General features: G+C 63.0%; 6 protein-coding genes across 6 annotated transcripts; 3 read left to right on the top strand and 3 right to left on the bottom strand.

Moving 5' to 3' along the window:
• Positions 1–1,034: 1,034 nt before the first annotated feature.
• On the bottom strand, positions 1,035–3,481 carry CHLRE_10g447650v5 (uncharacterized protein). Its single transcript, XM_043066909.1, has 2 exons — positions 3,106–3,481; positions 1,035–2,987 (listed from the first exon to the last, which is right to left on the bottom strand). The coding sequence occupies exons 1-2, from the start codon at positions 3,209–3,211 to the stop codon at positions 2,230–2,232; spliced, it is 864 nt and encodes a 287-aa protein (XP_042920306.1). The 5' UTR covers positions 3,212–3,481; the 3' UTR covers positions 1,035–2,229.
• Positions 3,482–3,641: 160 nt separating this feature from the next.
• CHLRE_10g447600v5 (uncharacterized protein) lies at positions 3,642–6,325 on the top strand. Its single transcript, XM_043066908.1, has 2 exons — positions 3,642–4,250; positions 4,369–6,325. The coding sequence occupies exons 1-2, from the start codon at positions 4,061–4,063 to the stop codon at positions 5,121–5,123; spliced, it is 945 nt and encodes a 314-aa protein (XP_042920305.1). The 5' UTR covers positions 3,642–4,060; the 3' UTR covers positions 5,124–6,325.
• A 514-nt stretch (positions 6,326–6,839) lies between these two features.
• On the bottom strand, positions 6,840–14,261 carry CHLRE_10g447550v5 (uncharacterized protein). Its single transcript, XM_001698250.3, has 14 exons — positions 13,475–14,261; positions 12,357–13,196; positions 12,026–12,138; positions 11,579–11,830; positions 11,250–11,398; positions 10,951–11,065; positions 10,660–10,704; positions 10,239–10,495; positions 9,950–10,082; positions 9,668–9,703; positions 9,364–9,477; positions 8,677–9,030; positions 8,144–8,379; positions 6,840–8,011 (listed from the first exon to the last, which is right to left on the bottom strand). The coding sequence occupies exons 1-14, from the start codon at positions 14,019–14,021 to the stop codon at positions 7,369–7,371; spliced, it is 3,834 nt and encodes a 1,277-aa protein (XP_001698302.2). The 5' UTR covers positions 14,022–14,261; the 3' UTR covers positions 6,840–7,368.
• A 100-nt stretch (positions 14,262–14,361) lies between these two features.
• CHLRE_10g447500v5 (uncharacterized protein) lies at positions 14,362–20,337 on the top strand. The gene is made up of 12 exons (XM_043066907.1): positions 14,362–14,665; positions 14,964–15,054; positions 15,220–15,454; positions 15,698–15,884; positions 16,060–16,119; positions 16,337–16,505; positions 16,706–16,761; positions 16,937–17,230; positions 17,451–17,798; positions 18,062–18,196; positions 18,449–18,642; positions 18,810–20,337. Exons 1-12 carry the CDS (start codon positions 14,471–14,473, stop codon positions 19,828–19,830), a joined length of 2,985 nt encoding a protein of 994 aa, XP_042920304.1. The 5' UTR covers positions 14,362–14,470; the 3' UTR covers positions 19,831–20,337.
• A 2-nt stretch (positions 20,338–20,339) lies between these two features.
• On the bottom strand, positions 20,340–23,121 carry CHLRE_10g447450v5 (uncharacterized protein). Its single transcript, XM_043066906.1, has 2 exons — positions 22,341–23,121; positions 20,340–22,224 (listed from the first exon to the last, which is right to left on the bottom strand). Exons 1-2 carry the CDS (start codon positions 22,444–22,446, stop codon positions 21,470–21,472), a joined length of 861 nt encoding a protein of 286 aa, XP_042920303.1. The 5' UTR covers positions 22,447–23,121; the 3' UTR covers positions 20,340–21,469.
• Positions 23,122–23,371: 250 nt separating this feature from the next.
• CHLRE_10g447400v5 (uncharacterized protein) lies at positions 23,372–25,677 on the top strand. The gene is made up of 2 exons (XM_043066905.1): positions 23,372–23,673; positions 23,790–25,677. The coding sequence occupies exons 1-2, from the start codon at positions 23,568–23,570 to the stop codon at positions 24,536–24,538; spliced, it is 855 nt and encodes a 284-aa protein (XP_042920302.1). The 5' UTR covers positions 23,372–23,567; the 3' UTR covers positions 24,539–25,677.
• Position 25,678: the final 1 nt, after the last annotated feature.

Here is a 25,678-nt window from a genome sequence, read left to right as displayed (position 1 = left end):
AAACATCATATGTGCAGCGCAATTGTAAGCTTAAGCGCACGCCCCGGTAGTCTGACAGAAGGGTCGGTGGTCGGCCATGGACACATGGACATGTGTGGCATGGCTGCCAGTCAAGTTGTGCCTCCAGCTGAACCGGAGGTATACAATTGTAGAGCTCGCCGAGAGCAGTCGATTGACACCGACCTGGCTAAAAACCAAAGGGTTTTGAGGGGGTTTTGAGGGGTTGCACGGTGGTGGGGGTCGGTCGGTCGGTCCGGAGGGGGGGTCGGGAGGTTTTGGGACATGGGGTCTGGAGGTTTAGTTCGTACCCCCCCCCTGATAGACGAAGACATTTTTAGGATTTCGGCCACTTTTGGCCAAGGACAGGGGGTTCCAGCGGCTACTCCACGGCCGAAACCTGCGTGGCATATGGTAAGAAGGCTCAAAGGGCTGTATCTATGGGTGTTGACGGCGGGAGACAGGGGTTCCCCTGGCGGGAGAGTGAGGTTGGGTCGGCGGGAAGCAGGGGAGGAGTGGGCGTGTCGTGTCGGTGTCGACATCGTGCGGGTCCGGGGCGGAGCCCCCGGAAAAATTTTGGGGGTGAACGAAGCGGCGGCAGCCTGTTTCGTCAAGTAAACGAAGCCATTTTAAGGAAATCGGCCACTGACGCCGCCCCTGCCTTCGTAAGATACGAGCACTGAGCACACTTGCTGGTTCAACTATGAATCTGCGGGCCGTGAGCCCGTGACCAGACGGTACGCTGTACGCGTTGTCCTTGGCGGCCTTGCCAACCCCTGGCGTGACCCTTGGCCCCTGGGGACTACCACGTGCGTCGAGCCCACATAGCCGCGGCCTCATCCCCCCATTGGACCTTGGCTGGACAGCGCTCAAGTGCTCAACATCCCGCAAGATTACACACACTGGCTACGTATTCCGTCATGTCGCTCCACAACCCAGGATGGCGGGCAAGCTGGGTGTCACGCGGGGGTAGATCTGGTGGGGACCAAGTGCGCGAGATGGACAGACTGGGGCACTGACGTGCGTGTACACGCTTCCAACTCCATCCTTTACAGTCTGCGGGTATCCTGGCCATTGCCAAGGCCACTGCGGCACTGTCACCACGCGTAGTTCACCATCTAATACGCATGCACCATCAGTCGGGCCATCCGCTGTTCGGTGCCACAACATAGTCAACTGGATGGGACCTCGTCCAACCCTTTGGGGAAACACTATGGTATCCATCTACGTCAGATGCTTTCCGACCGGCCACAAAAGCACCGCCCCTCACCTTCGGAGGCGCAGCCACCAAGAGCTTCTTGTGTGGGACTTGCATACAACAGTCCTGAACCAAAAGTATCACAGAGAGGCCCTAAGCCCCGCCCCAGCTGAAGCCGCCAATCTGCTGGCCAGCACCCGGGCGGTGCGCTACTCTACGGCTCTCCATAGGCCTGCGCCTTCTACGGGGAGCTCAAATCAATCTATTGCTTGCGAAACCTACTCTACGGCTCTCCATAGGCTTGCGCCTTCTACGGGGAGCTTAAATCAATCCATACACTAGTCCTTGCTGTGCCCGCATTTACGTACGCGTTCAACCACTCCATCCGGCCACAAATCTCTAGGTATCATACAAAACCCCTGCTTGGGCCCGAGCTGCGAATCACTCATAGTTCACTCTAGGGGGCTGGGAGGCACGCCCCACATCGACATCCGGCAGCGCACATTTGCGGCGCGCAGTAATCACTTCATTCTGAGCATGTATGTGTGCGGCGTGAATCAACGCCGCAGATAGGGCTTGTTAGTGCACTTAGTGCACTAGGTGCACTGCTGGTGCAGTATCGCACCCAGTAGTGTCAAGCACCCTGCGAAAGTTCCGGGACGTCATGCTGCGAGCCTGCGAGCTCACTCCTACGCTTGTCACGGCGGCTGGTGTTCCGTTAGGACCATCCATTCAATGGGATGGCTGTCACCTCATCTGAAGGCGTGGCCAATTAGCCGTGCGGCCTCATTATCTTGCTGCGAATAGGCACAAGTAGTGCCTTTGCTTATACCTGCATACTTATACCAAGTGGCACGCCACCCCTCTTGCCGCTGCTTGTTGCGGCCTTAACTCCATAGTACCCTTTGTCGTTTGCGGTCAGTGTAGTGCGCGCTCGTCAGGCGCAAGGCCGCGCGCCCGCCGGTCAAGCTGCTGCCAGCCGCCGCGCGCGTGGTCCGCTGATCCGTCCTGCCCGGCAGCTGCATAGCGGCGCATTATAAGGCGCTTGCCGCCTTGGGCTGTATCACAAAGCCCGGCGCCACCGACACCTCCGTGTAGACGGAAGGCACCTTGGACCATTGATAGCTTAACACAGTGTGCAGCGTCGGGAAGACGGTGCGTGTGGCGTCCTGCGCCGCCGTCTGCTCCATGTCGGCCCGGCGCCACTCCGCAAACTGGCGCGCCTGAGCCGCCTGCGCCGCAGCGTGCTCCTCAGCCGACATGACCGGGGTGGGCACCTCCTGCTGCTGCACCGACGCCGGCGCTGCCGCAGCGGCAGCGGCGGCGGCAATGCTAACGGGCTTGGCTGCCACGGAGGTGGCGGCGTCACTGGCCGCCTGCTGCAGCTTCAAGAAGGAGGCCTGCAGCTGGCGCGGACCGCTCAGCAGGTTGCCGCCGAGGGCCATTGGCCGGGGCGAAGACAGCACCGAGTAAGCCACGCAGGCCTCTGCCGGGATCACGTCACCGCCAGCAGCGTCACAGCCGCTAGCCGCCGGCGCAGCACCGTGCAGCGCGGCGGCAACGGACGCGACTGGGAGCAGGATGCGCGCGGGCTTGGCGGGCTTCTGCTGCTTAGGCGCCGGCGGAGGCGCGAGTGCGGATTTGGAGGAGCAGCTGTTGGGGTCGCTGCTGACGCACACAACCGCAGGCTCGAAGGCGACTTTGACCTCACGGATCCGGTCAAAGCTATCTGCCGAGCGGAGACTGTTGTCGGAAGTGCTCCGCGATAGTGTTGCCGGCGACGCAGCGCAGTCTGCAAAGGAGGACGAAGTGGAGTTTCAGCGACTGGCCCATTATTTCGTTTACGTGAGCACCATAGCCACCCGCAATGCCCGCAAAGCCTCGCCAATAATGCAGATGCTGCCACTCACCCGACGGGGTCGCAATGCCAGTGCTCGCGAGCGAGTAGTGCCGAGCGAAATGCTTCCACACGCCCTTGACTCCGCGCGCAGCCCTAGCCAGCCAGGCTAGCCACATCTTGTGAGGGCGCCTCGAAGAGCGAGAGCCCGAGCCATCAGCGGCATTGACGAAGCGGTGCGGAGGCACAGTCGCGTGAATCATTCGTTTTTTGCTTTCACGTTAAAGTGAGCAGGTAATAAGTTGAACAAGCCCGCAATGGATGGCTAGCTGGAAATGTGTATTGAGGGAAACAGGCAGACGCACGCCCGAACGCGGGGCTTTAATGCCCAAATTGCGAGGTACGGCGCGCCATCGGTGCACCGCACTACCTTGCCAAGCCACGCTTGGTTGCGTCTTCCGCTACAAGCATGGGCTGGATGTTGGAATACGTTAGCGTGGTGCGGCTGTGCGGGCTGGCCGGGCGAGTGTTGCGCGGTGCAAAGTCTGGTGGGGCTCAGACGCGCTCTGTGGACGTTGTCGAACTGTTGCGAGCCGCTGATTGCGATATCTCACGCATCTGCCAAGCCTGCAGCTTCCGTGAGGCTGTGAAGGACAACTTGCATTAAGGGCGGTCACGAACGAGCTTCTGCTGGCAAATGCGCGATTCACATGTTTACTTGCAGACGCAAATGGTCGATTCGGCGGTTCCGAGCTTGCGCGGGGACCGCAGCGAAGCAAAGCGGAGCGAAAATGTGTTCCCTCAAATTGTCACCGTCGGCTACCGCTTCGGACCCCTGATAAACTTGATATCTGTTGGCATCTGTCGCGGGTTGCCGATGGCGCGCCGTACCTCGCAATTTGGGCATTAAAGCCCCGCGTTCGGGCGTGCGTCTGCCTGTTTCCCTCAATACACATTTCCAGCTAGCCATCCATTGCGGGCTTGTTCAACTTATTACCTGCTCACTTTAACGTGAAAGCAAAAAACGAATGATTCACGCGACTGTGCCTCCGCACCGCTTCGTCAATGCCGCTGATGGCTCGGGCTCTCGCTCTTCGAGGCGCCCTCACAAGATGTGGCTAGCCTGGCTGGCTAGGGCTGCGCGCGGAGTCAAGGGCGTGTGGAAGCATTTCGCTCGGCACTGCTCGCTCGCGAGCACTGGCATTGCGACCCCGTCGGGTGAGTGGCAGCATCTGCATTATTGGCGAGGCTTTGCGGGCATTGCGGGTGGCTATGGTGCTCACGTAAACGAAATAATGGGCCAGTCGCTGAAACTCCATTTCGTCCTCCTTTGCAGACTGCGCTGCGTCGCCGGCAACACTGTCGCGGAGCACTTCCGACAACAGTCTCCGCTCGGCAGATAGCTTTGACCGGATCCGTGAGGTCAAAGTCGCCTTCGAGCCTGCGGTTGTGTGCGTCAGCAGCGACCCCAACAGCTGCTCCTCCAAATCCGCACTCGCGCCTCCGCCGGCGCCTAAGCAGCAGAAGCCCGCCAAGCCCGCGCGCATCCTGCTCCCAGTCGCGTCCATTGCCGCCGCGCTGCACGGTGCTGCGCCGGCGGCTAGCGGCTGTGACGCTGCTGGCGGTGACGTGATCCCGGCAGAGGCCTGCGTGGCTTACTCGGTGCTGTCTTCGCCCCGGCCAATGGCCCTCGGCGGCAACCTGCTGAGCGGTCCGCGCCAGCTGCAGGCCTCCTTCTTGAAGCTGCAGCAGGCGGCCAGTGACGCCGCCACCTCCGTGGCAGCCAAGCCCGTTAGCATTGCCGCCGCCGCTGCCGCTGCGGCAGCGCCGGCGTCGGTGCAGCAGCAGGAGGTGCCCACCCCGGTCATGTCGGCTGAGGAGCACGCCGCGGCGCAGGCGGCTCAGGCGCGCCAATTTGCGGAGTGGCGCCGGGCCGACATGGAGCAGACGGCGGCGCAGGACGCCACACGCACCGTCTTCCCGACGCTGCACACTGTGTTAAGCTATCAATGGTCCAAGGTGCCTTCCGTCTACACGGAGGTGTCGGTGGCGCCGGGCTTTGTGATACAGCCCAAGGCGGCAAGCGCCTAATAATGCGCCGCTATGCAGCTGCCGGGCAGGACGGATCAGCGGACCACGCGCGCGGCGGCTGGCAGCAGCTTGACCGGCGGGCGCGCGGCCTTGCGCCTGACGAGCGCGCACTACACTGACCGCAAACGACAAAGGGTACTATGGAGTTAAGGCCGCAACAAGCAGCGGCAAGAGGGGTGGCGTGCCACTTGGTATAAGTATGCAGGTATAAGCAAAGGCACTACTTGTGCCTATTCGCAGCAAGATAATGAGGCCGCACGGCTAATTGGCCACGCCTTCAGATGAGGTGACAGCCATCCCATTGAATGGATGGTCCTAACGGAACACCAGCCGCCGTGACAAGCGTAGGAGTGAGCTCGCAGGCTCGCAGCATGACGTCCCGGAACTTTCGCAGGGTGCTTGACACTACTGGGTGCGATACTGCACCAGCAGTGCACCTAGTGCACTAAGTGCACTAACAAGCCCTATCTGCGGCGTTGATTCACGCCGCACACATACATGCTCAGAATGAAGTGATTACTGCGCGCCGCAAATGTGCGCTGCCGGATGTCGATGTGGGGCGTGCCTCCCAGCCCCCTAGAGTGAACTATGAGTGATTCGCAGCTCGGGCCCAAGCAGGGGTTTTGTATGATACCTAGAGATTTGTGGCCGGATGGAGTGGTTGAACGCGTACGTAAATGCGGGCACAGCAAGGACTAGTGTATGGATTGATTTAAGCTCCCCGTAGAAGGCGCAAGCCTATGGAGAGCCGTAGAGTAGGTTTCGCAAGCAATAGATTGATTTAAGCTCCCCGTAGAAGGCGCAAGCCTATGGAGAGCCGTAGAGTAGCGCACCGCCCGGGTGCTGGCCAGCAGATTGGCGGCTTCAGCTGGGGCGGGGCTTAGGGCCTCTCTGTGATACTTTTGGTTCAGGACTGTTGTATGCAAGTCCCACACAAGAAGCTCGCTCTTGGTGGCTGCGCCTCCGAAGGTGAGGGGCGGTGCTTTTGTGGCCGGTCGGAAAGCATCTGACGTAGATGGATACCATAGTGTTTCCCCAAAGGGTTGGGCGAGGTCCCATCCAGTTGACTATGTTGTGGCACCGAACAGCGGATGGCCCGACTGATGGTGCATGCGTATTAGATGGTGAACTACGCGTGGTGACAGTGCCGCAGTGGCCTTGGCAATGGCCAGGATACCCGCAGACTGTAAAGGATGGAGTTGGAAGCGTGTACACGCACGCCAGTGCCCCAGTCTGTCCATCTCGCCAGTCCGTTCATCTCGCGTACTTGGTCTCCACCAGACCTACCCCCGCGCGACATCCAGCTTGCTAGCCAGTTTGCCAGCCGTTCCGGCATTCCAGGTTGCGGGGCGACAGGAGAGAATACGTAGCAGCTTTAGCTGTTTCGCGCTGTCCAGCCAATGAGCCAAGGTCTACAAGGTCCCTAGGTCCAAGATCGTTTATCAAGGAAATTCGACGTAAATGCAGTGGGGAGGGGGTTGAGGCGGCAGCCATTTGGGCTTGACGCACGGGGTAGCCCCCAGGGCCGCGGGTGAAGGGTCACGCACTCACACCAGGGGTACCAAGGCCGCCAAGGACAAAGAGTACCGTCTGGGAACGGCAGGGGGGGGGGTACGAACGAAACCTCCAGACCCCATGTCCCAAAACCTCCCGAACCCCCCTCCGGACCGACCGACCGACCCCCACCAACGTGCAGCCCCTCAAAACCCCTTCAAAACCCTTTGGTATTTAGCCAGGTCGGTGTCAACCGACTGCTCTCGGCGAGCTCTATAATTGTGTACCTTCGGTTCAGCTGGAATCACAACTTGACTGGCAGCCATGCCACACATGTCCATGTGTCCGTGGCCGACCACCGACCCTTCTGTCAGACTACTTCGTCTGGGGACGGGTAACTTATTCGTGGGGAAACTTACCCTCGCCACGCCTGCCTGAAGCAGCGCACCCTGCCCTCTGGCCGGCTGTCCCAGTTGTCCGCACAGGGCCGAGTGGAAACCCAGGACGGTCATCCGAGAGCTCCTACCTAACTTCACGAAGTCCAGGACAAGAGCGAACACACACACACACACACACATTTCGTGTCCTATCTTTAAAAACATACACATTTTACATGTCACGCGCTTCGACTTACAAGGCGCTGACTCAAGGGACTTGTTCATTGATGATACAAGCCTACTTGACGAAGTCTATGCTTCTGGAAGCTGACCAGTGTATTGGCTATACTTGGCACAAACACCATCAAGATCATTCAGAACTCACCCCATAGTGGTTTATGCGGCACCCACGTAGCTAGCGAACCGCGCCCTGTCCCGCCACTCCCACCACTCCCGCCCCCCGAGCCCCAGTGCCCAAACAGTCCGCCTCCTTGCTCCCGCTCCTCCTCCTCCTCCCCGTCCAATATCTCGGTCACCGCCTCCTCCAACACCACATCCGCTCCCTGGCTGCTCCTGCCCACACCGCGATTGCTCCCGCTACCACCAATGCCCACCGCTCCGCCTCCTGCCGCCCCCAAACCTGTTCCACCTCCTGCCCCTGACCCTGCCCCTGCTCCTGCTCCTGCGCCTCCAGACGCCCGTGCAGCCACCCCCACCACACCGGCCGGACCGCCCGCCGCGATGGTAGCCGCCCGCTCCGCCATCATGCGCAGCGTGAGCGCCGCCGTCCAGTGGTAGTCGCGCACGCCGCCCACGCCCGCCACGCCCTTGCGTGCCAGTCGGGTGGGCGGAATGAGGCCCGCTGAATCGTAGTACTCAAACACAGTGCCCGTGGCAATAACCGGCGGGTCGGCCGTGCCGTTGCCGCTGCTGCTGCTATTGCTACTGCCGCCGGTTTTGGGGTCGCCGCCACCGGGCACGTCGCCATCGTACCAGCGGCGTACCTCGGAGATGGTCCTGCAGCATACCGGAGTGGGGTACAGCACGGCTATGAGCAACCTGTACTGCAATCCGTGCCCTGTCTGGACACAGCGGTGCATCCAAGCAAGCTCTTCACTCTCCTCCTACCGCCAACAAGACTGCACCCACCGGTTCATGATGCAGTCCGCCAGCTCCGCACACAGCGCCCCGCAGCCGCCGCCCGCGCCGCCCGCCGCCGGCGCCGCCACCTGCTCCCGCAGGCCCACCGCCACCAGGTAGTTCATGTTTATCCACATGGGGCCGCGCCACATGTCGCCGCCGCCGGCGCCCTGAGCCGACGCGGGCTGCTGCGAGGACAGCGCCACACTGGGCAGCGGCACGCGCGTGGCGAAGGAGGTCGGGTCCTGCAGGAGGAGGAGGAGGCGGCGGGGGAAGGGGGGCGGGATGATGCGCCGGCGTGGTGTGGACAGAGGAGTCAGGCTACCCTGACCCAGCTGCATCTGCCCCTGCCCCTGCCCCGATCGCCTCACTTTAGTTTACATGGCCCTTAACGCCCTCCTGTCCTTATGCTCCCCATGTACCCAAAACCCTCCCACCTTCCACATCCCACGCCCTGCCCTGAGCGGCTGAACGTCTCGCGCCTTCCTGCATTCAAGGCTTGATTGCCGCCCTTTCAGCTGCCTCCCCCTACAGCCCCTCACCTGCAGGTGCTGCAGCAGTCCCTCCAGGAAGGGCCGCGGCAGCCGCCCCCCCAACAGCGGCACCAGCCCCGCCACCGTCACCAGCTCGCTCACGTGGCCGCGAGGCCGGCTCTTCTCCAACTGCGCCCACAGCACCTCCGCCGTCATCGCGCCGGCCGCGCTGCTGCCGTTGCTGCTACTGCCGACACCGCCCAAGCTACTGCCGCTGCTGCTGCTGCCAGTGGTGCTGAGCAGTCCTCCGAGCACTCCTCCCGACATGACCAGGTCTCCGAACATGCGGGTGTCGGGGCTCCAGCAGCTGGCCGCCAGCGCCGCCAGCACCACCCGGCTGCGGTCCAGCCAGTGGTCCTGGTCCTGAAGAGGACAGGACAGGACAGGACAGGACAGGACACAGGGTGAGGGGTGGGGAGGTGGGGAGGTGGGGTTGAATGCCCGCCCAAGGTGGGAAGGAATGACAGCTTCTTATTACGGTATGCATGTGTGTGTGCATGTGTGAACGTGTGTGTGTGTGTGTGTGTGTGTGTGTGTGTGTGTGTGTGTGTGTATATACAGAGCTAGAGAGAGAGCGCGATGAAAAGGCGTGCCTGCCGGAGGGCCAGCAACTGCAGAGCCGATGAGGCGGCAGGCCCCTTCCCCTTGCCTCTGACACGCAGGGCCACAGGACCTGCCCTAGCCCCCCGGCCCCACCTGGTGCTGCTTGAGCACGCCGTACATTCGTGCAACGTGCGCCATCTCCCGGGCCACCAGCGCCGTCAGGTCCACCGACACCATGTGCGGCGTGCACACAGCGCACGTGCCCACCTGCGGCGGCGTGCGAATGGGCGATTGCATGTGCGCGCGCGTGAGGATCGCCGGATGCCGTGTGGAGTTGCGGTAACGAGGGCAAAGCTAACGTCGACTGGTTCTGTTTCAAGCAAAGCAAGTACGGCATCATGGCTTTGCCCCTGACTTGTGTACGTAAGCGCCGGGGAGGATCTTCCGCATCACGCACCTTGGCATCTTTGCTAACTGCCCTCGCCAGTGTGCCCTGCACGAGACCAAGGGTTAAGACATGGCGAGACGGGCTTAGCCCATGGATGACAGCTTTACGCAGCTGCCCAAATCGTCACCAGTGCATTCCTGTATGCCTCAGCGGCTTGCGCCAATCCCCTTTTCCCGTTCTCCACGTTGATACACACACGCCCATCGCTACTGTGGCCTTATTTTCCATGCCACGCGTTCTCGTGTCCCTGATTCAGTAATGAGAATGGCGAAAGGGTCACCCCGCACCCACCAGGAAGCTGCCCAGCCCCAGTCCGCGGCTATCAAATCGCGGGCTGTTATCCATGCCGCTCTCAAAGCCGTGCACGTAGAAGTAGGTAAGGCCCTTGTCGCGGGAGCGGTGAGCAGCCAGCCAGTTGAGTAGCCTGGCAGGTGGGAGGAAGGAAGAGCATGATACGAAGTACACTTTGCGGCACCGGCCGCCGCGTCCCTCATATGAGCTTACGAGGTAATCACATCAGTTGACCAACGACCGTTTACGACAGGTCGTACTGATACCACGTGCGCAAGCCGGTACTCACTTGACCAGTCGTGGCAGCGCCCACTCCAGCCGGGCCTTGTCCCGACTGAACAAGTAGTTGTCCCACACCGCCCAGGCCAGCAGCGGCGGCTGGGTGAGCGAGCTGGACGGAGCGTCCTTCTGCTGCTGCGGCGGCTGTGGCTGCGTGCCACTGCTGACACCGCCACCGGCAGTGCTGCTGCCCGGCTTGCCAGCGGCCGGGCCGTCACCACACATATGCGGAATGAAGCCGTCGCCCTGCTGGCACTCCAACAGGCCCTGTGTGGTGGCATGACAACCATTCGAGTAAATTGACCAGCCAGTCAGCCAGTCTGCCAGCCTGCCAGGCAGCTAACCAGTCAGTCACCAGCACACACGGCTGCCTCTCGTTCCTGGCGAGGAGGGCGCATACGGGCATGCGTGTCCAATGCCACGCCCCTCACCTTGAGCTGCTCCCAGGCTGCGGTGTGATTGATCAGATTCATGCCCTGGTGGTGGGGTTGGGTGGGGTGGGGTGGGGTGGGTGGCGCAGCACGGCTGGCAGCAACTTAAGTGAGACAGTCGCGAGCGCGCCCCCCGTCTAGTCAACCACACAAGCACACTCGCACACGCACAGACACAAATACAGATGTACAAGGGCCCCACGGGCAACCGATTGTAGGTAACCTGCTACCAGCACCGTGCTTTGAGTTCAACACAACATAACAAGACAGGACGCCCCGCTGCACGCGTACCATGGCGTGGAAGCAGCTGTCCCACAGCCACTTCCAGGCGTGCGGGGTGCGGTCGGGCGTGGACCAGCTGGGCGCGGTGTTGAAGGACATGATGTCGTACAGCTTGCGGGCCAGACTGAATGGCGAATTTTGTGTGGCAGTGCATCGGGTCAGCAGTGCACACACGCGTATATGAGGTGTGTGGAAGCCACTGACAAGCCATGGGTAGGCACCAGCCACCGCGCAGGAGTAACAAACACGCAGATCGACAGTGCAGGCTGGCCTGAAGCAGGAAAACCCCGCAGCCTCCCCCAGCTCACCGCTTGTCCTCCGGCGGCGCGCCGGGCGGCAGGCCGATGGCCCGCGGCACGGGCCTCAGTGCGGCGTAGGCTGCCCCCACCGCCGCCTCCAGCTGCCGCGTGAAGGCGGCGCCGGAGCGCACCATCACAGCCGCACGCCGTGCAATGGCCTGCAGGAGCATGTGCATGTGCATTTACGACAACATGTGCCCACCCCTCCGCATCACACTGCAAGCCCCACGTGCCAGCCTCCACCTAGCAACATGGTGCCCTGCCCCCTGCTGGCCCCAGGTGCTCGCGCCTCAACTCCCGCCGCTCCAAACCCTCGGAGCCCGTCACCCCGCACCCACCGCCACGTCGTCCCCCGGCACCAGCAGCGCCACCACCGCCCGGTCCCCGTGTGCCGCCAGCACCAGCGCCGGCCCGCTCAGCGGCACCCGCCTCTCCACCTCCAGCACCGCCACCACCTCGCCGCCCTCCGCCTCCTGGCCGCCGCCAGCCAGCGGCTCAGCGCCGGCGCGCCACACCATGCCGCAGCCGCGTGCCGACCCCGTGGCCCTCCCAGCGGCCCCGCCCACACACTGGCACATCGCGTACGGCACCTGCGCAGGCACAACACATGTCCATTACCGAGTTGAATCCAACATGCTATGTCATCCTACGCAAAAGTTGAGTACTGGTTCTTCAGTGAGCACAAACCATGCCACCTCACGTTATCGGAATATGGCCATGGCGGCGTTGCGGCTGCCCGGCCCGCCCCGCCCGCTGCTCATGTTGCTGCTTGCGACAGTGCTCACCTGCGGGCAGCGCACTCCCTGCGGCAGCCGCGCCCACACGCCCTCCGCCAGCAGCAGCGGCTTGCCGGCCTCGCCATCGCTGTCGCCGTCCGTCCAGGCAATGCGGATGGAGCCTGTACGTATGTTACATGGTTATAACGACACAGGGGCACACCACCGGTAACAAACTAAATCGAGGACCGCTTGCACTCGCAGCATTTGTATCTCCCATACCAGAGCACCTGCGGCGGCGGCGCCAGGTACGGCCGGTTTGCGGCCAGCCCTCAACCTGGCTACCTCAGCGCATGCGAGCACACGACCCCGCACACTTGGCCCACTGCCCAGTGCTCACCTCCCTCCACCACGAGCGCCCGGGACGTGGCCAGCTCTATGGACAGCGTGGCCGGGTCCACCGCCTCCCCCACAGCGCCGCCGCCACCGCCAGCCGCCGCCGCAGTGGCTGTGGCAGCCGCGGCCACAGCCGTCGCCGTGGCCTCTAGAGCGCTCAAGTGCCCGCCCAGGCCTGCGCCGCGCATGCGCTCTGCCGCTGTTGCATCGCTGCTGCCTGCCGCCTCAGCGCCTTCGTCCACCTCCTCCGCGTGATGCTTGTGGTGCTTGTGCTTGTGATGCTTGTGCTTCTTCTTTTTCTTCTTTTTGTGCGTATGGTGTTCTTCCTCGCTGCTATCGCTGTCCTCGGCAGTCCCGGAGGCCGCCCCCGTGGCTGCGCTCGGGCCCTCCGCCACCGTCGCGTCCTCCCCGGCGGCGTGTGCATACGCAAAACGGCGCCCCTGGCTGCTCAGGGAGTCCTCGCTATCTCCACCGGCAGTGGCATTTCCATGCCCCTCCTGTTGCCCCTTTCGCAGTGACACTAAATCTGACAGCAGCTGCCGTTGGGTCGGCTTCGCCCCGCTGCGGCTGCTCTGGCTCCCGCCGCTTCCGCCTACACCGTCCTCGACACCAGCTGCCGCTGCCAGTCGGCGCCCGGAGCGGCGTGCCTCTTCGCCCTCGCCTCCACCGCTACTGCCGCTGCTGTTACCTGCCGGTTGTAGCAGGGCAGGCTGTAGCAGCAGCAGCGCCTGCTGGCCGGTGCGGGGGTCGCACAGGGCCAGGTTGAAGCGCTCGGGCAGCCACATGCCCACCAGGCCCTCGGCGGGCCGGGCGCCCGGGCCCAGGGGCGGCGCAAACAGGCTGCCTACGTGCATGGAACAGAGATGGTGTGTGCGGGCAATGTTCAGTCAAGGTCGGCCTCGGGAGTGGATCGTCGTCGCCTGGGTAGCCGCAGGCTTTGCAGCGTCAATCTCCCATCGCCGGCGTGCGCCCATCTCCCCCACACATTCGCTTTGCCGCCCAGCCCGTCCGCCCCGTTCGCGACCGCGTGAGCGCAGCGCACAACAACTTTAAGGCCGCGTGTCAAGTCCACCCTCCCCTCTTTATGGGAATGGTGACAACAGCCCCGTCTGCAGCCCGTACCTGAGCAGCGCTTCAGGATGCGCGAGTGCGGCTCCGCCTGCCCGCCATACACACGCGGCCACTCGTCCGGGTTATAGGCCGCGCTGCCGTCTGGCCCCGCCGCCACCGCGGCCAGGCCCCATGCAGCCCCGGCCTGCATCCGAGCTGCAACTCCTCCCTCGTTCGCCGTCCGCGCACTGCTAGGGTTGTTGACGCTAGCAACAGCGCTTGCGCTGCGCCCTGCGCCGCTGGCTGCAGCGTCCAAGCCCGTGCCCGTGCCGCTACCTGGCGCGATGATGCCGTGGGCATCTGGGGCTGGCACATGGGAGGCCCCGCGCGCGGCTCTCTGCAGCGCACGGCCGATGTTGGGCCCCACGCCCCACATCTGCGCTAGCCCAAGCACGCACAGGGTGAGGGTGAGCAGTTGGAGCTGCAGGTGCGGGTACCGCCCGGAGCGCTGGCGCCCAAGGCTTGGTGATGAAGGTATTGACCCCAGCGACGAGCGGCCATGTTGCTTTGGTCGAGGCGACAGAACAGCAGTGCGATGTGAGGCTCCGCCTCCGCCCATGCCTCCCGGCATAGTCTCAGACGCTATTTATGAATCTCATTTGTGCGTGCCATGAAGCCAGAAGTGAATCCTGAAGCCTGCCCAAGCCTTGCAAAGAGTGAAGCAAGTGCAGTCGTGTCATGCGACTTAGCGACGCCTACAGGACCGTGCGGTGCTCTTGGCAAGTGTCCTGCACCTACGGCCCTAACACTGAGTTGTGCCAGCGCGTGCACAGTTCAGATTGTGAAACAGAATTGCTCCTTGAAACCACCCCGATTGCGAAATGGAGTAATCAAGCAATCTTAGCTGCCATGCTATATACAGCACGTATGCTCACAATAACGCATCAGAGCTATGTTAAGATTTCCAAGGGCTTCAAAGACAGCTCTCGCAGCATTCTGTGTTGCCCCTCTTAAGTGACATTTAGTATCTACTGGTCTGCATGAGTTATTTTAAATAATGACATTGACATGGACCAGGGCGCGGCCAGGTCCATACGCGTGGCCGTGCGTGTCCGCCCGCTTCTGCCAAGCGACGGTGTCAGTACTGGTACTGAACTATTGCAACTAGACCGTTCGAATGGAGTCGTCTTGTCCAGCAGCAGCGACCGCCGTGGGGGACGGCGCTACGCCTTCGACTCGGTGTTCGGGCCAGATGTGCTCCAGGTGCGCCAGGGGAGTGGAGGGGGCGGGGCCAAGGTACTTGGGCGATGGGCCACGCACGCAGGGTAGTGGCACCGCACGCCCGGGCATGTGAGGCAAGAAAACAGCCGGGTGGCGTGACACACACACGAGCGGAATGAACATGCAGCATGCAAGCGGGTGTGTTTGTCCTTGCATGCCCCGTCCCTCGGTGACTCATACGGTGCGCAAACAACAACCGCGAATCTCGCGACGCTGTACATAAAACTCCTGCCCGGCCATGCTGGCGTGACACTCCTGCTGTCATACTTTGTGCGGGCAGGATGACCTGTACGTGCGGGCAGGTGTGCCGGAGATGGTGGCGGCCGCGGCCGCGGGCTTCCACGCAACAGTGTTCGCATACGGCCAGACCGGTGCGTCGCCCGAGGTGTCGTGCACGTGCACACGTGCCGATCTCCTGAATCGGTCCGGTGTCCGGGAGCCCCCGCAAAGCACGGCGCCGGCAATCAGTGGGGCCGCGGCGGGCTGCCGTGGTGCGCAGCACTGAAGCCGCACGGGTGTCCCTACGCCACCCTCAGGGTCGGGAAAGACGTACACGATGGAGGGCTACCGCTACGTCGGAGCGTCTGGGGCTGGGGCTGCGTCTGGGGCTGGAGCGGCGGGAAGCCCCGCCGGCAAGGCCGGCGCTGCGCGCAGCGTGCCGCATGCGGACTTCTCCTCGACGCCTGTGGCGCAGCTGGGCATCATCCCGCGCGCGGTGCGGGACCTGTTTGCGGCGATGCACAAGAGCCGCGACAGGCACTACACCATCAAGTGAGGCCGCGGGCGCCACGAGGGCGTTGGGGTGGGAGGGTTCCAGGAAGAGGGGTGGAGTCGGTTGCCTTAGCATCGGCGACAGCGTGGATGGGGTGCAACGGTCGAAAGGGCGACTGTGCGTGTTAGCGCGATGTGCTTTGTAGCGTACAATTGCCGCGATCAGCTGCAGATGCTGATGCTGATAGTGACAATGAGTGATGTACGAATGGTGACTCGTGCACTGCGCCTCTGCTTGCCCAGGTGTTCGTTCGTGCAGATCTACCGGGAGCAGGTGTACGACCTGCTCAACCCGGCCAGTCTCACGCCGGGGCAGCAGCAGCAGCGGGGCCTCGCTGGAGGGGCGGGGGCAGGTGCTGCAGGTGTGGGCGGGCCGCTGAAGCTGCGCTGGTCCAAGGCGGAGGAGTTCTACCTGGAGAACCTGTTCATGGTGGGGCGGGGGGGCTGGGGGGATTGTGTCTTAGGGATGGGGCAGCGGGCGCGGCGGCGAGTGTGGAGCGGTTAGGAGGGACCGCGGCATTCTGGGTACAGGTTGCCGTGCTGGCATTGTTGCCGTGGTACCCTTAGCGGGTTGAACCTGACAGCCCGCCCCTGCCGGCCCACAGCCCGAGGTGGAGACTGCGGAGGAGGCTATGGCGGCCTTTCAGACGGGCGTGGCGAACAAGGTGAGCGGCCGCCGCTGGCAAACGTCAAAGGGAGCCCGGGTTAGCGATCGCTTGCCCCTGCCCTTCGCCGTTTCCCAAGCTAGTCATGCCTGGAGCCGCTCCACGCCATGGAGCCACATCCGCTGCCACCACATCCTCCTGTGCATGTGTCCGCCACCCACCCACCCACCGTGCCCACACCCACCCGCCCATCCAACCAATCAATTGCCCGTCCCAGGTCATGTCCTCCCACCGCCTCAACGCCGCCTCCAGCCGCTCCCACTGCCTGTTCACACTGCACGTGAGCTCCAGCCCCGCCGCCTCCCGCCTGGAGCTCACCAGCTCGCGCCTCACACTCGTGGACCTGGCCGGCAGCGAGCGGGCCGCTCACACGGGCGCCACAGAGGGTGAGAGCGGGAGGAGGAAGTGGCCGTTACTTGGGAACGGAAAGTTTGGGGAGCGTTGTTTGTGGAGCGGGATGTGTAGGTGCCGCCTGCGCCCAGCGGCGGCCCGTGGATGATGGTGGGCAGTTGGTGTACCGTATGGAGGCGGCAGTGTTGGCGGTGGTCACATGTACGCGTGCACCTGCTCTGGCCATCACGCGCAGGCGCCCTGCGAGACGAGAGCGTGGCCATCAACAAGTCCCTGTTCACGTTGCGCCAGGTGCGCGCGTGCGTACCGTACCGTACCGTATTTGGGGATGCGCGCCTTCTTTTGCGAGGCCTCCGAAGCGTCTTCGGTGCCCCGGAATGGGCTGAACGATGCGTAGCCCCAAGGAGTCAAGCTTGGCAAGTTACAATGACTCCGAGTGTGCCGCTGGTACTCCATCGCGCTGCAGGTCATCACCGCGCTCACTGACGCAGCCGCGTCCGCAGCAGCGGCACAAGTCACCGCGGCCTCCAGCACTGCCTCCGCTGAGGGCGCGCCTGCGCAGCCGGCGGCCCCGCAAGCCCGGACCGCTCCCCCGCACATCCCCTACCGCGACTCCAAGCTGACGTGTCTGTTGAAGCACTCGCTGGGTGGCAACAGCTGGACGCTGATGCTGGCGTGCCTTAGCCCCGCCGACCGCTTCTACGAGGAAAACGCCAGCACCCTGGACTACGCCGCGCGGGCGAGGAAGATTACCAACCAGGTGCGGAGTAGGTGGGGTGGCGGGATGGAAATCGGGTGCAGATGGGCCCCAGAACGGTTGTTGGTTTGGCAGGCGTAGCTACAGCCGTGATGGGCTGCGGAAGGGACTGCTGGACTGGCCCGACGGCAGCAACCTGCCTGCCTGGGCATGCAAGCCAAACCCGCGTGCCAGCGCTCCACCCACACCCTGGCTCTGTTTCCCTTGTGGCCGCCTTGCGCAGGTGGCTGTGAACGAGGACCCGCGCAGCCGCCTCATTCGGGAGCTGCGGGAGGAGGTTACGTTCCTGCGCCAGCAGCTGGAGGCGGCGGGGGCGGGGGCGGGAGTAGGCACGGGGGCAGACGCAGCAGCTGTGCCCGACACTGCGCCACGGATTGCAGGAGCAACAGCAGCGGCAGCATCTGGAGGAGGTGGAGGAGGCGGAGCGCGTGGCGCGGGGGCCAGCGCCGCGCCGGGCAAAGGCGGCGTGTCGGGCCAAGGCAGAGGGGCGGTTGGAGCTGTGGGCGGCCTGGCGGCAGCGGACGAGGACGAGGAGGCGGTGGCTAAGCGGCTGCGGACGTCGGACGTTGAGGTGCGCGGGCATATACCGGCCCTGGATACCGTCTGGGGTTATGCTCAAATTGGAAGCAGGCGCTCCATGCAATGAAGTGCCGCGCGCACAACACTGTCTCATCAGCCTGTGTAGCATGCGCCTCACCGGTCACCCCTCACATCTTAGTGTGCCTCCATAGGGCCGCGGTTTCCTTGCGCGTTGGCATGCGCGGTGTCGATCCTTTACCCATGTGCTTTACCAACGCACAACGTGTTGCTGTCCACGTGGCGCACCACGTCCAGGCACTGGTCCGCTCCGTGATCGAGGCCAGCCGCGTGGCTGTGTCCTCCGCCGCCGCACTGGCAGGCCTGCGGGCCGCCTACGCGCGCACCTCCTCGGCGCTGGAGGCGCTACGGGCGGAGCACGAGTCGCTGCAGGCGAGTACACGTCTGTGTTTTGAGGCAGCAAAGGGGGGTTTTCGAGGGGTATTGTGTCTGGCCGTGCGTGCGCCTTGGGCGTGGGCATGCCTAAAGTGTCGTCAGAGACTGGGGACCTTGCGGTGGGATTTGTTGTGGGGTCACTGCTCCCGCTACCATGCGGCATGTGTAAAACATGGAACATGGGATGGGCGCAATCGAGACAATGACGCTTTGTGCGCTTCTGTGTCTTGCACTGCGGCGTGGCTGCAGGCGGAGGACGTGCGGCTGCGGGACCGGCTGGCGCTGCTGGAGTCACTGGTGGGAGCAACAGGGGCCGGCGCCGGAGGCGGCATCAACATACTGGGTGGCGGCGGCACAGGCAGCGGTGGTGGTGACGATGGCGGTGGAGGTGGGGCATACACGGCCTCCACCGCGGCGTTCATCGAGCTGGAGGAGCTGCGCAGGTGGGCCACCGGTCATTTTAAGGGCAATGATGCCGGGAATGGTACGGGCAAGGCGACCAGGTTCCCCATACGGAGGACAACGACGGCGTTATACCGTAATGATGTGAATGCCGGAGTGTGTACGGTACACGTGTTGACACATGCATACGTCGACACGTGGTGTGCAGGGAGAATGCTTTGCTGCACGAGCGGCTTCAGCTGCTGGACCCCGGGGGGACTCCGCCGCCGCCACCTCACACACCAGGCGGCGGCGGCGGTGTTGGCCTGCTGGGCCGCTCCGGTGGGCCGACAAGCGGCCGCGGGACGCCGCGGCGGCCGGGCACAGGCGCGTCAGGAGGCATGCCGCCGCGTGGCTCGCCCGCATACGCGTCTCCGCACTCGGCCGCACCTCGCGGGCTGAACCGGGCCCACTCAGCGGGTGTGCTGCGGGCGTCTGGGCGGCTGCCTACCGCCGCGGCGTCAGCTGCCGCAAACCCCTTTACGCCGCGTGAGGTGCTACTCGCCGTGGGCGCCCCGGGGCCCGGCGCAGTCCCGGGCTCGTTCACGGGAGCGGGGCGGCCGCCGCTGACGGCTGGCGGCGGCAGCGGCCGGACGCTCACGGTGGAGCAGCTGAGGTCAGTACTTCAGATGGGTGCAGGCGGGAGTGGCAGCGGGAGCGCGTCCACGGGCCCGGGAACAGACTCTGGGGCGGCGATGTCGCCCCAGCAGCAGCACTACACGTATGGAGACAGCCGGCCATCCACGTCAGCCTCTGCCCTGGCTGCGGGCACGGGCGCCGGCACCGGCGGGAGGCTGGTGGAGTTGGGGCACACGGTGGCCAGTCGGGCATTGGGTAGCGGCGTGCGGCTGAGCACCACAGGGCGACTGCTGCCCGCGGCGCCGGCCCGCATGGCGGTGGAAGCCGCGGGCGGGGGCGGAGGAGGGGGCAGCTTGGCAGCGGGGGCGGTGCAGCGGCCCGGGACCGGCCTGAGCACCAGCTTCAGCTTCAGCCAGCCAGCGGGCGAGGAAGTTGCGCTGGGAGGCGAGGGCGAAGGCGGAAGTGGAGGTGCGGGAGTTGGGGAGCGTGAGCCGCCGCTGCAGACGGGCACCTACTCCAGCGGCCCAGGGCTTCCCACGGAGGCGGTGGTGCTGGGGCAGCTGTTGGCGGAGCGGAACGCCATGACCCGGCAGAGGCTGGGGGCGAACTGAAGCTTACCAAGGCCATTTGAGTGTACGTGGATGGGCGTGTGTGTAGTGTGTGTGTGTGTGTGTTTGTGTGTGTGTGTGTGTGTGTGTGTGTGCGTGTGCGTGTGCGTGGGTCGGTGTGTGAGAATGATGCCACATGGTACGATATCTATGGTGGTTGCGGCACAGGCTACCCATGGTAGTGGAGCCGGACCGCGATTTACCGGTATTTGCATTACGTCGAGCGTAATGGATGCAAGGTTGTACGAGGGTGAGGGGATACCCGTGGGGGATACCCTGAGCAATGCAACGGGCCTTCGCCCTTGTGCACGCGACGCGGTACCGTTTTTACAAACTGCTCAACGGTCCGTACCCTTACACACCCTGGCTACGTATTCCCTCATGTCGCTCCGCAACCCAGGATGGCTGGCAAGGTGGGTGTCGCGTGGGGCTAGGTCTGGTGGGGACCAAGTGCGCGAGATGGACAGACTGGGGCACTGACGTGGACACACTTCCATCTCCTTTCACAGTCTGCGGCCGTGCGGGTATCCTGGCCATTGCCAAGGCCACTGCGACACTGCCGCCACCACTCGTAGCTCATCATCATCTATCACGCATGCATCATCAGTCAGGCCATCCGCTGTTCGGTGCCACAACATATTCAACTGGATGGGACCCCGTCCGACTCTTTGGGGAAACACTATGGTATCCATCTACGTCAGATGATCTCCGGGGCCACAAATGCACCGGCCCTCACCTTCGGGACCGCCGCCACCAAGAGCTTCTTGTGTGGGACTTGCATAGAAGAGTTCTGAACCAAATAAAAGTATCACAGAGAGGCCCTAAGCCCCGCCCCGGCTGAAGCCGCCAATCTGCTGGCCAGCACGCGGGCGGTGCGCTACCCTACGGCCCTCCATAGGCCCAGTCTTCCATGAGCTCAAATCAATCTATTGCTTGCTTGCTAAACCAATCAATCCATACTCTAGCACGCAGTCCGCGCTATGTCCGCATCCACGTACGCGTTCGAACACTCCATCCGGCCACTAATCTCAAAGTACAGAACCCCTGCGTGGGTCCGAGCTGCGAATCACTCATAGTTCACTCTAGGGGGCTGGGAGGCACGCCCCACATCGACATCCGGCAGCGCACATTTGCGGCGCGCAGTAATCACTTAATTTTGAGCATGTATGTGTGCGGCGTGAATCAACGCCGCAGATACGGTATTAGTGCACTTGGTGCACTGCTGGTGCAGTACCGCACCCAGTAGTGTCAAGCACCCTGCGAAAGCTCCGGGACGTCATGCTGCGAGCCTGCAAGCTCACTCCTACTCTTGTTACTCCTTCAGGACCATCCATCAAATGGGATGGCTGTTATTAGTTGAAGGCGTGGCCAATTAGCCGTGCGGCCTCATTATCTTGTATGTTGCGATCCGGCACGGTTAGTGCCTTTGATTATACCTGCGTACCATAAGGTACGCCACTCATCTTGCCGCTGCTTGTTGCGGCCCTTACTGCATAGTCCGTGGTCGTTTGCGGTCAGTGTAGTGCGCGCTCGTCTAGCTCGTCAGGCGCAAGGCCGCGCGCCCGCCGGTCAAGCTGCTGCCAGCCGCCGCGCTCGTGGTCCGCTGATCCGTCCTGCCCGGCAGCTGCATAGCGGCGCCTTATTAGGCGCTTGCCGCCTTGGGCTGGATGACAAAGCCCGGCGCCACCGACACCTCCGTGTAGACGGAAGGCACCTTGGACCACTGATAGCTTAACACAGTGTGCAGCGTCGGGAAGACGGTGCGTGTGGCGTCCTGCGCCGCCGTCTGCTCCATGTCGGCCCGGCGCCACTCCGCAAACTGGCGCGCCTGAGCCGCCTGCGCCGCAGCGTGCTCCTCAGCCGACATGACCGGGGTGGGCACCTGCTGCTGCTGCATCGACGGCGGCGCTGCCGCAGCGGCAGCGGCGGCGGCAATGCTAACGGGCTTGGCTGCCACGGAGGTGGCGGCGTCACTGGCCGCCTGCTGCAGCTTCAAGAAGGAGGCCTGCAGCTGGCGCGGACCGCTCAGCAGGTTGCCGCCGAGGGCCATTGGCCGGGGCGAAGACAGCACCGAGTAAGCCACGCAGGCCTCTGCCGGGATCACGTCGCCGCCAGCAGCGTCACAGCCGCTAGCCGCCGGCGCAGCACCGTGCAGCGCGGCGGCAATGGACGCGACTGGCAGCAGGATGCGCGCGGGCTTGGTGGGCTCCTGCTGCTTAGGCGCCGGTGTAGGCGCGAGTGCGGGTTTGGAGGAGCAGCTGTTGGGGTCGCTGCTGACGCACACAACCGCAGGCTCGAAGGCGACTTTGACCTCGCAGACCCGGTCAAAGCTGTTGACCGAGCGAAGACTGTTGTCGGAAGTGCTCCGCGACAGTGTTGCCGGCGACGCAGCGCAGTCTGCAAAGGAGGACGAAATGGAAATTCAGCGACTGGCCAATTTTGGTATACGTGAGCATCATAACCACCCGCAATGCCCGCAAAGCCTTGCCAATAATGCAGATGCTGCCACTCACCCGACGGGGTCGCAATGCCAGTGCTCGCGAGCGAGCAGTGCCGAGCGAAATGCTTCCACACGCCCTTGACTCCGCGCGCAGCCCTAGCCAGCCAGGCTAGCCACATCTTGTGAGGGCGCCTCGAAGAGCGAGAGACCGAGCCATTAGCGGCGTTCACGAAGCGGTGCGGAGGCACAGTCGCGTGAATCATTCGTGTTTTGCTTTCACGTTAAAGTGAGCAGGTAATAAGTTGAACAAGCCCGTAACGGATGGCTAGCTATGTCTTCCTTGCTGGCAATGTGTACTGAGGGAAACAGGAAGACGCAGGCTCGAACGCGGGGCTTTAATGCCCAAATTGCGAGGTACGGCGCGCCATCGGTTCACCGCACTACCTTGCCCAGCCACGCTTGCTTGCGTCTTCCGCTACATCCATGGGCCGGATGTCGTTGGAATGCATTAGCGTGGTGCGGCTGTGCGGGCTCGCGGCGAGGGAAGCCCGCGTTGCAGCCAACGGCACTTCGCGGCAGCCACCGACAACCTGCGACAGATGCCAACAGATATCAAGTTTATCAGGGGTCCAGAGCGGTAGCCGACAGTGACAATTAGAGGGAACACATTTTTCGCTCCGCTTTGCTTCGCTGCGGTCCTCGCGCAAGCTCGGAACCGCCGAATCGACCATTAGCATCTGCAAGTAAACATGTGAATCGCGCAATTGCCAGCGGAAGCTCGTTCGTGACCGCCCTTACTGCAAGTTGTCCTGAACAGCCTCGCGGAAGCTGCGGGCTTTGGCGGATGCGTGAGATATCAAACTAACAGGCTCGCAACAGTTCGACAACGTACACAGAGCGCGTCTGAGCCCCACCAGACTTTGCACCGCGCAACACTCGCCCGGCAAGCCCGCACAGCCGCACCACGCTAATGCATTCCAACGACATCCGGCCCATGGATGTAGCGGAAGACGCAAGCAAGCGTGGCTGGGCAAGGTAGTGCGGTGAACCGATGGCGCGCCGTACCTCGCAATTTGGGCATTAAAGCCCCGCGTTCGAGCCTGCGTCTTCCTGTTTCCCTCAGTACACATTGCCAGCAAGGAAGACATAGCTAGCCATCCGTTACGGGCTTGTTCAACTTATTACCTGCTCACTTTAACGTGAAAGCAAAACACGAATGATTCACGCGACTGTGCCTCCGCACCGCTTCGTCAACGCCGCTAATGGCTCGGTCTCTCGCTCTTCGAGGCGCCCTCACAAGATGTGGCTAGCCTGGCTGGCTAGGGCTGCGCGCGGAGTCAAGGGCGTGTGGAAGCATTTCGCTCGGCACTGCTCGCTCGCGAGCGCTGGCATTGCGACCCCGTCGGGTGAGTGGCAGCATCTGCATTATTGGCAAGGCTTTGCGGGCATTGCGGGTGGTTATGATGCTCACGTATACCAAAATTGGCCAGTCGCTGAATTTCCATTTCGTCCTCCTTTGCAGACTGCGCTGCGTCGCCGGCAACACTGTCGCGGAGCACTTCCGACAACAGTCTTCGCTCGGTCAACAGCTTTGACCGGGTCTGCGAGGTCAAAGTCGCCTTCGAGCCTGCGGTTGTGTGCGTCAGCAGCGACCCCAACAGCTGCTCCTCCAAACCCGCACTCGCGCCTACACCGGCGCCTAAGCAGCAGGAGCCCACCAAGCCCGCGCGCATCCTGCTGCCAGTCGCGTCCATTGCCGCCGCGCTGCACGGTGCTGCGCCGGCGGCTAGCGGCTGTGACGCTGCTGGCGGCGACGTGATCCCGGCAGAGGCCTGCGTGGCTTACTCGGTGCTGTCTTCGCCCCGGCCAATGGCCCTCGGCGGCAACCTGCTGAGCGGTCCGCGCCAGCTGCAGGCGTCCTTCCTGAAGCTGCAGCAGGCGGCCAGCGACTCCGCCACCTCCGCAGCAGCCAAGTCCGTTTGCATTGCCGCCGCCGCTGCGGCAGCGCCGCCGTCGATGCAGCAGCAGCAGGTGCCCACCCCGGTCATGTCGGCTGAGGCGCACGCTGCGGCGCAGGCGGCTCAGGCGCGCCAGTTTGCGGAGTGGCGTCAGGCCGACATGGAGCAGACGGCGGCGCAGGACGCCACACGCACCGTCTTCCCGACGCTGCACACTGTGTTAAGCTATCAGTGGTCCAAGGTGCCTTCCGTCTACACGGAGGTGTCGGTGGCGCCGGGCTTTGTCATCCAGCCCAAGGCGGCAAGCGCCTAATAAGGCGCCGCTATGCAGCTGCCGGGCAGGACGGATCAGCGGACCACGAGCGCGGCGGCTGGCAGCAGCTTGACCGGCGGGCGCGCGGCCTTGCGCCTGACGAGCTAGACGAGCGCGCACGACACTGACCGCAAACGACCACGGACTATGCAGTAAGGGCCGCAACAAGCAGCGGCAAGATGAGTGGCGTACCATATAGTACGCAGGTACAAGCAAAGGCACTAACCGTGCCGGATCGCAACATACAAGATAATGAGGCCGCACGGCTAATTGGCCACGCCTTCAACTAATAACAGCCATCCCATTTGATGGATGGTCCTGAAGGAGTAACAAGAGTAGGAGTGAGCTTGCAGGCTCACAGCATGATTTCCAGGAGCTTTCGCAGGGTGCTTGACACTACTGGGTGCGGTACTGCACCAGCAGTGCACCAAGTGCACTAATACCGTATCTGCGGCGTTGATTCACGCCGCACACATACATGCTCAAAATTAAGTGATTACTGCGCGCCGCAAATGTGCGCTGCCGGATGTCGATGTGGGGCGTGCCTCCCAGCCCCCTAGAGTGAACTATGAGTGATTCGCAGCTTGGACCCAAGCAGGGGTTTTGTATGATACTTAGAGATTAGTGGCCGGATGGAGTGTTCAACGGCGTACGTGGATGCGGACATAGCGCGGACTGCGTGCTAGAGTATGGATTGATTGGTTTAGCAAGCAAGCAATAGATTGATTTGAGCTCATGGAAGACTGGGCCTATCGAGGGCCGTAGGGTAGCGCACCGCCCGCGTGCTGGCCAGCAGATTGGCGGCTTCAGCCGGGGCGGGGCTTAGGGCCTCTCTGTGATACTTTTGGTTCAGAACTCTTCTATGCAAGTCCCACGCAAGAAGCTCTTGGTGGTGGCGGTTCCAAAAGTGAGGGCCGGTGCATTTGTGGCCCCGGAAAGCATCTGATGTAGATGGATGCCATACCGTAGTGTTTCCCCAAAGAGCCGGACGAGGTCCCATCCAGTTGAATATGTTGTGGCACCGAACAGCGGATGGCCTGACTGATGGTGCATGCGTGATAGATGATGATGAGCTACGAGTGGTGGCGGCAGTGTCGCAGTGGCCTTGGCAATGGCCAGGATACCCGCAGACTGTAAAGG

This window comes from Chlamydomonas reinhardtii, chromosome 10 (genome assembly GCF_000002595.2).
Source record: "Chlamydomonas reinhardtii strain CC-503 cw92 mt+ chromosome 10, whole genome shotgun sequence".
Taxonomy (NCBI): domain Eukaryota; kingdom Viridiplantae; phylum Chlorophyta; class Chlorophyceae; order Chlamydomonadales; family Chlamydomonadaceae; genus Chlamydomonas; species Chlamydomonas reinhardtii.
This window is presented reverse-complemented; position numbering and strand designations above follow the sequence as displayed.

What these genes read in the sequence shown, in the direction of transcription:
- CHLRE_10g447650v5 (XM_043066909.1), bottom strand. Translation starts at nt 3,211, where the DNA reads ATGTGGCTAGCCTGGCTGGCTAGGGCTGCGCGCGGAGTCAAGGGCGTG. An exon ending in TGGCATTGCGACCCCGTCGG is followed by an intron (nt 2,988 to 3,105) that starts GTGAGTGGCAGC and finishes CCTCCTTTGCAG; the next exon opens with ACTGCGCTGCGTCGCCGGCA.
- CHLRE_10g447600v5 (XM_043066908.1), top strand. Translation starts at nt 4,061, where the DNA reads ATGATTCACGCGACTGTGCCTCCGCACCGCTTCGTCAATGCCGCTGAT. An exon ending in TGGCATTGCGACCCCGTCGG is followed by an intron (nt 4,251 to 4,368) that starts GTGAGTGGCAGC and finishes CCTCCTTTGCAG; the next exon opens with ACTGCGCTGCGTCGCCGGCA.
- CHLRE_10g447550v5 (XM_001698250.3), bottom strand. Translation starts at nt 14,021, where the DNA reads ATGGGCGGAGGCGGAGCCTCACATCGCACTGCTGTTCTGTCGCCTCGA. An exon ending in CATCCTGAAGCGCTGCTCAG is followed by an intron (nt 13,197 to 13,474) that starts GTACGGGCTGCA and finishes CCATGCACGTAG; the next exon opens with GCAGCCTGTTTGCGCCGCCC. An exon ending in CAGCCTGGGAGCAGCTCAAG is followed by an intron (nt 10,496 to 10,659) that starts GTGAGGGGCGTG and finishes GCCACCACACAG; the next exon opens with GGCCTGTTGGAGTGCCAGCA.
- CHLRE_10g447500v5 (XM_043066907.1), top strand. Translation starts at nt 14,471, where the DNA reads ATGGACCAGGGCGCGGCCAGGTCCATACGCGTGGCCGTGCGTGTCCGC. An exon ending in TCGGGCCAGATGTGCTCCAG is followed by an intron (nt 14,666 to 14,963) that starts GTGCGCCAGGGG and finishes TTGTGCGGGCAG; the next exon opens with GATGACCTGTACGTGCGGGC. An exon ending in AGACGGGCGTGGCGAACAAG is followed by an intron (nt 16,120 to 16,336) that starts GTGAGCGGCCGC and finishes TGCCCGTCCCAG; the next exon opens with GTCATGTCCTCCCACCGCCT.
- CHLRE_10g447450v5 (XM_043066906.1), bottom strand. Translation starts at nt 22,446, where the DNA reads ATGTGGCTAGCCTGGCTGGCTAGGGCTGCGCGCGGAGTCAAGGGCGTG. An exon ending in TGGCATTGCGACCCCGTCGG is followed by an intron (nt 22,225 to 22,340) that starts GTGAGTGGCAGC and finishes CCTCCTTTGCAG; the next exon opens with ACTGCGCTGCGTCGCCGGCA.
- CHLRE_10g447400v5 (XM_043066905.1), top strand. Translation starts at nt 23,568, where the DNA reads ATGTGGCTAGCCTGGCTGGCTAGGGCTGCGCGCGGAGTCAAGGGCGTG. An exon ending in TGGCATTGCGACCCCGTCGG is followed by an intron (nt 23,674 to 23,789) that starts GTGAGTGGCAGC and finishes CCTCCTTTGCAG; the next exon opens with ACTGCGCTGCGTCGCCGGCA.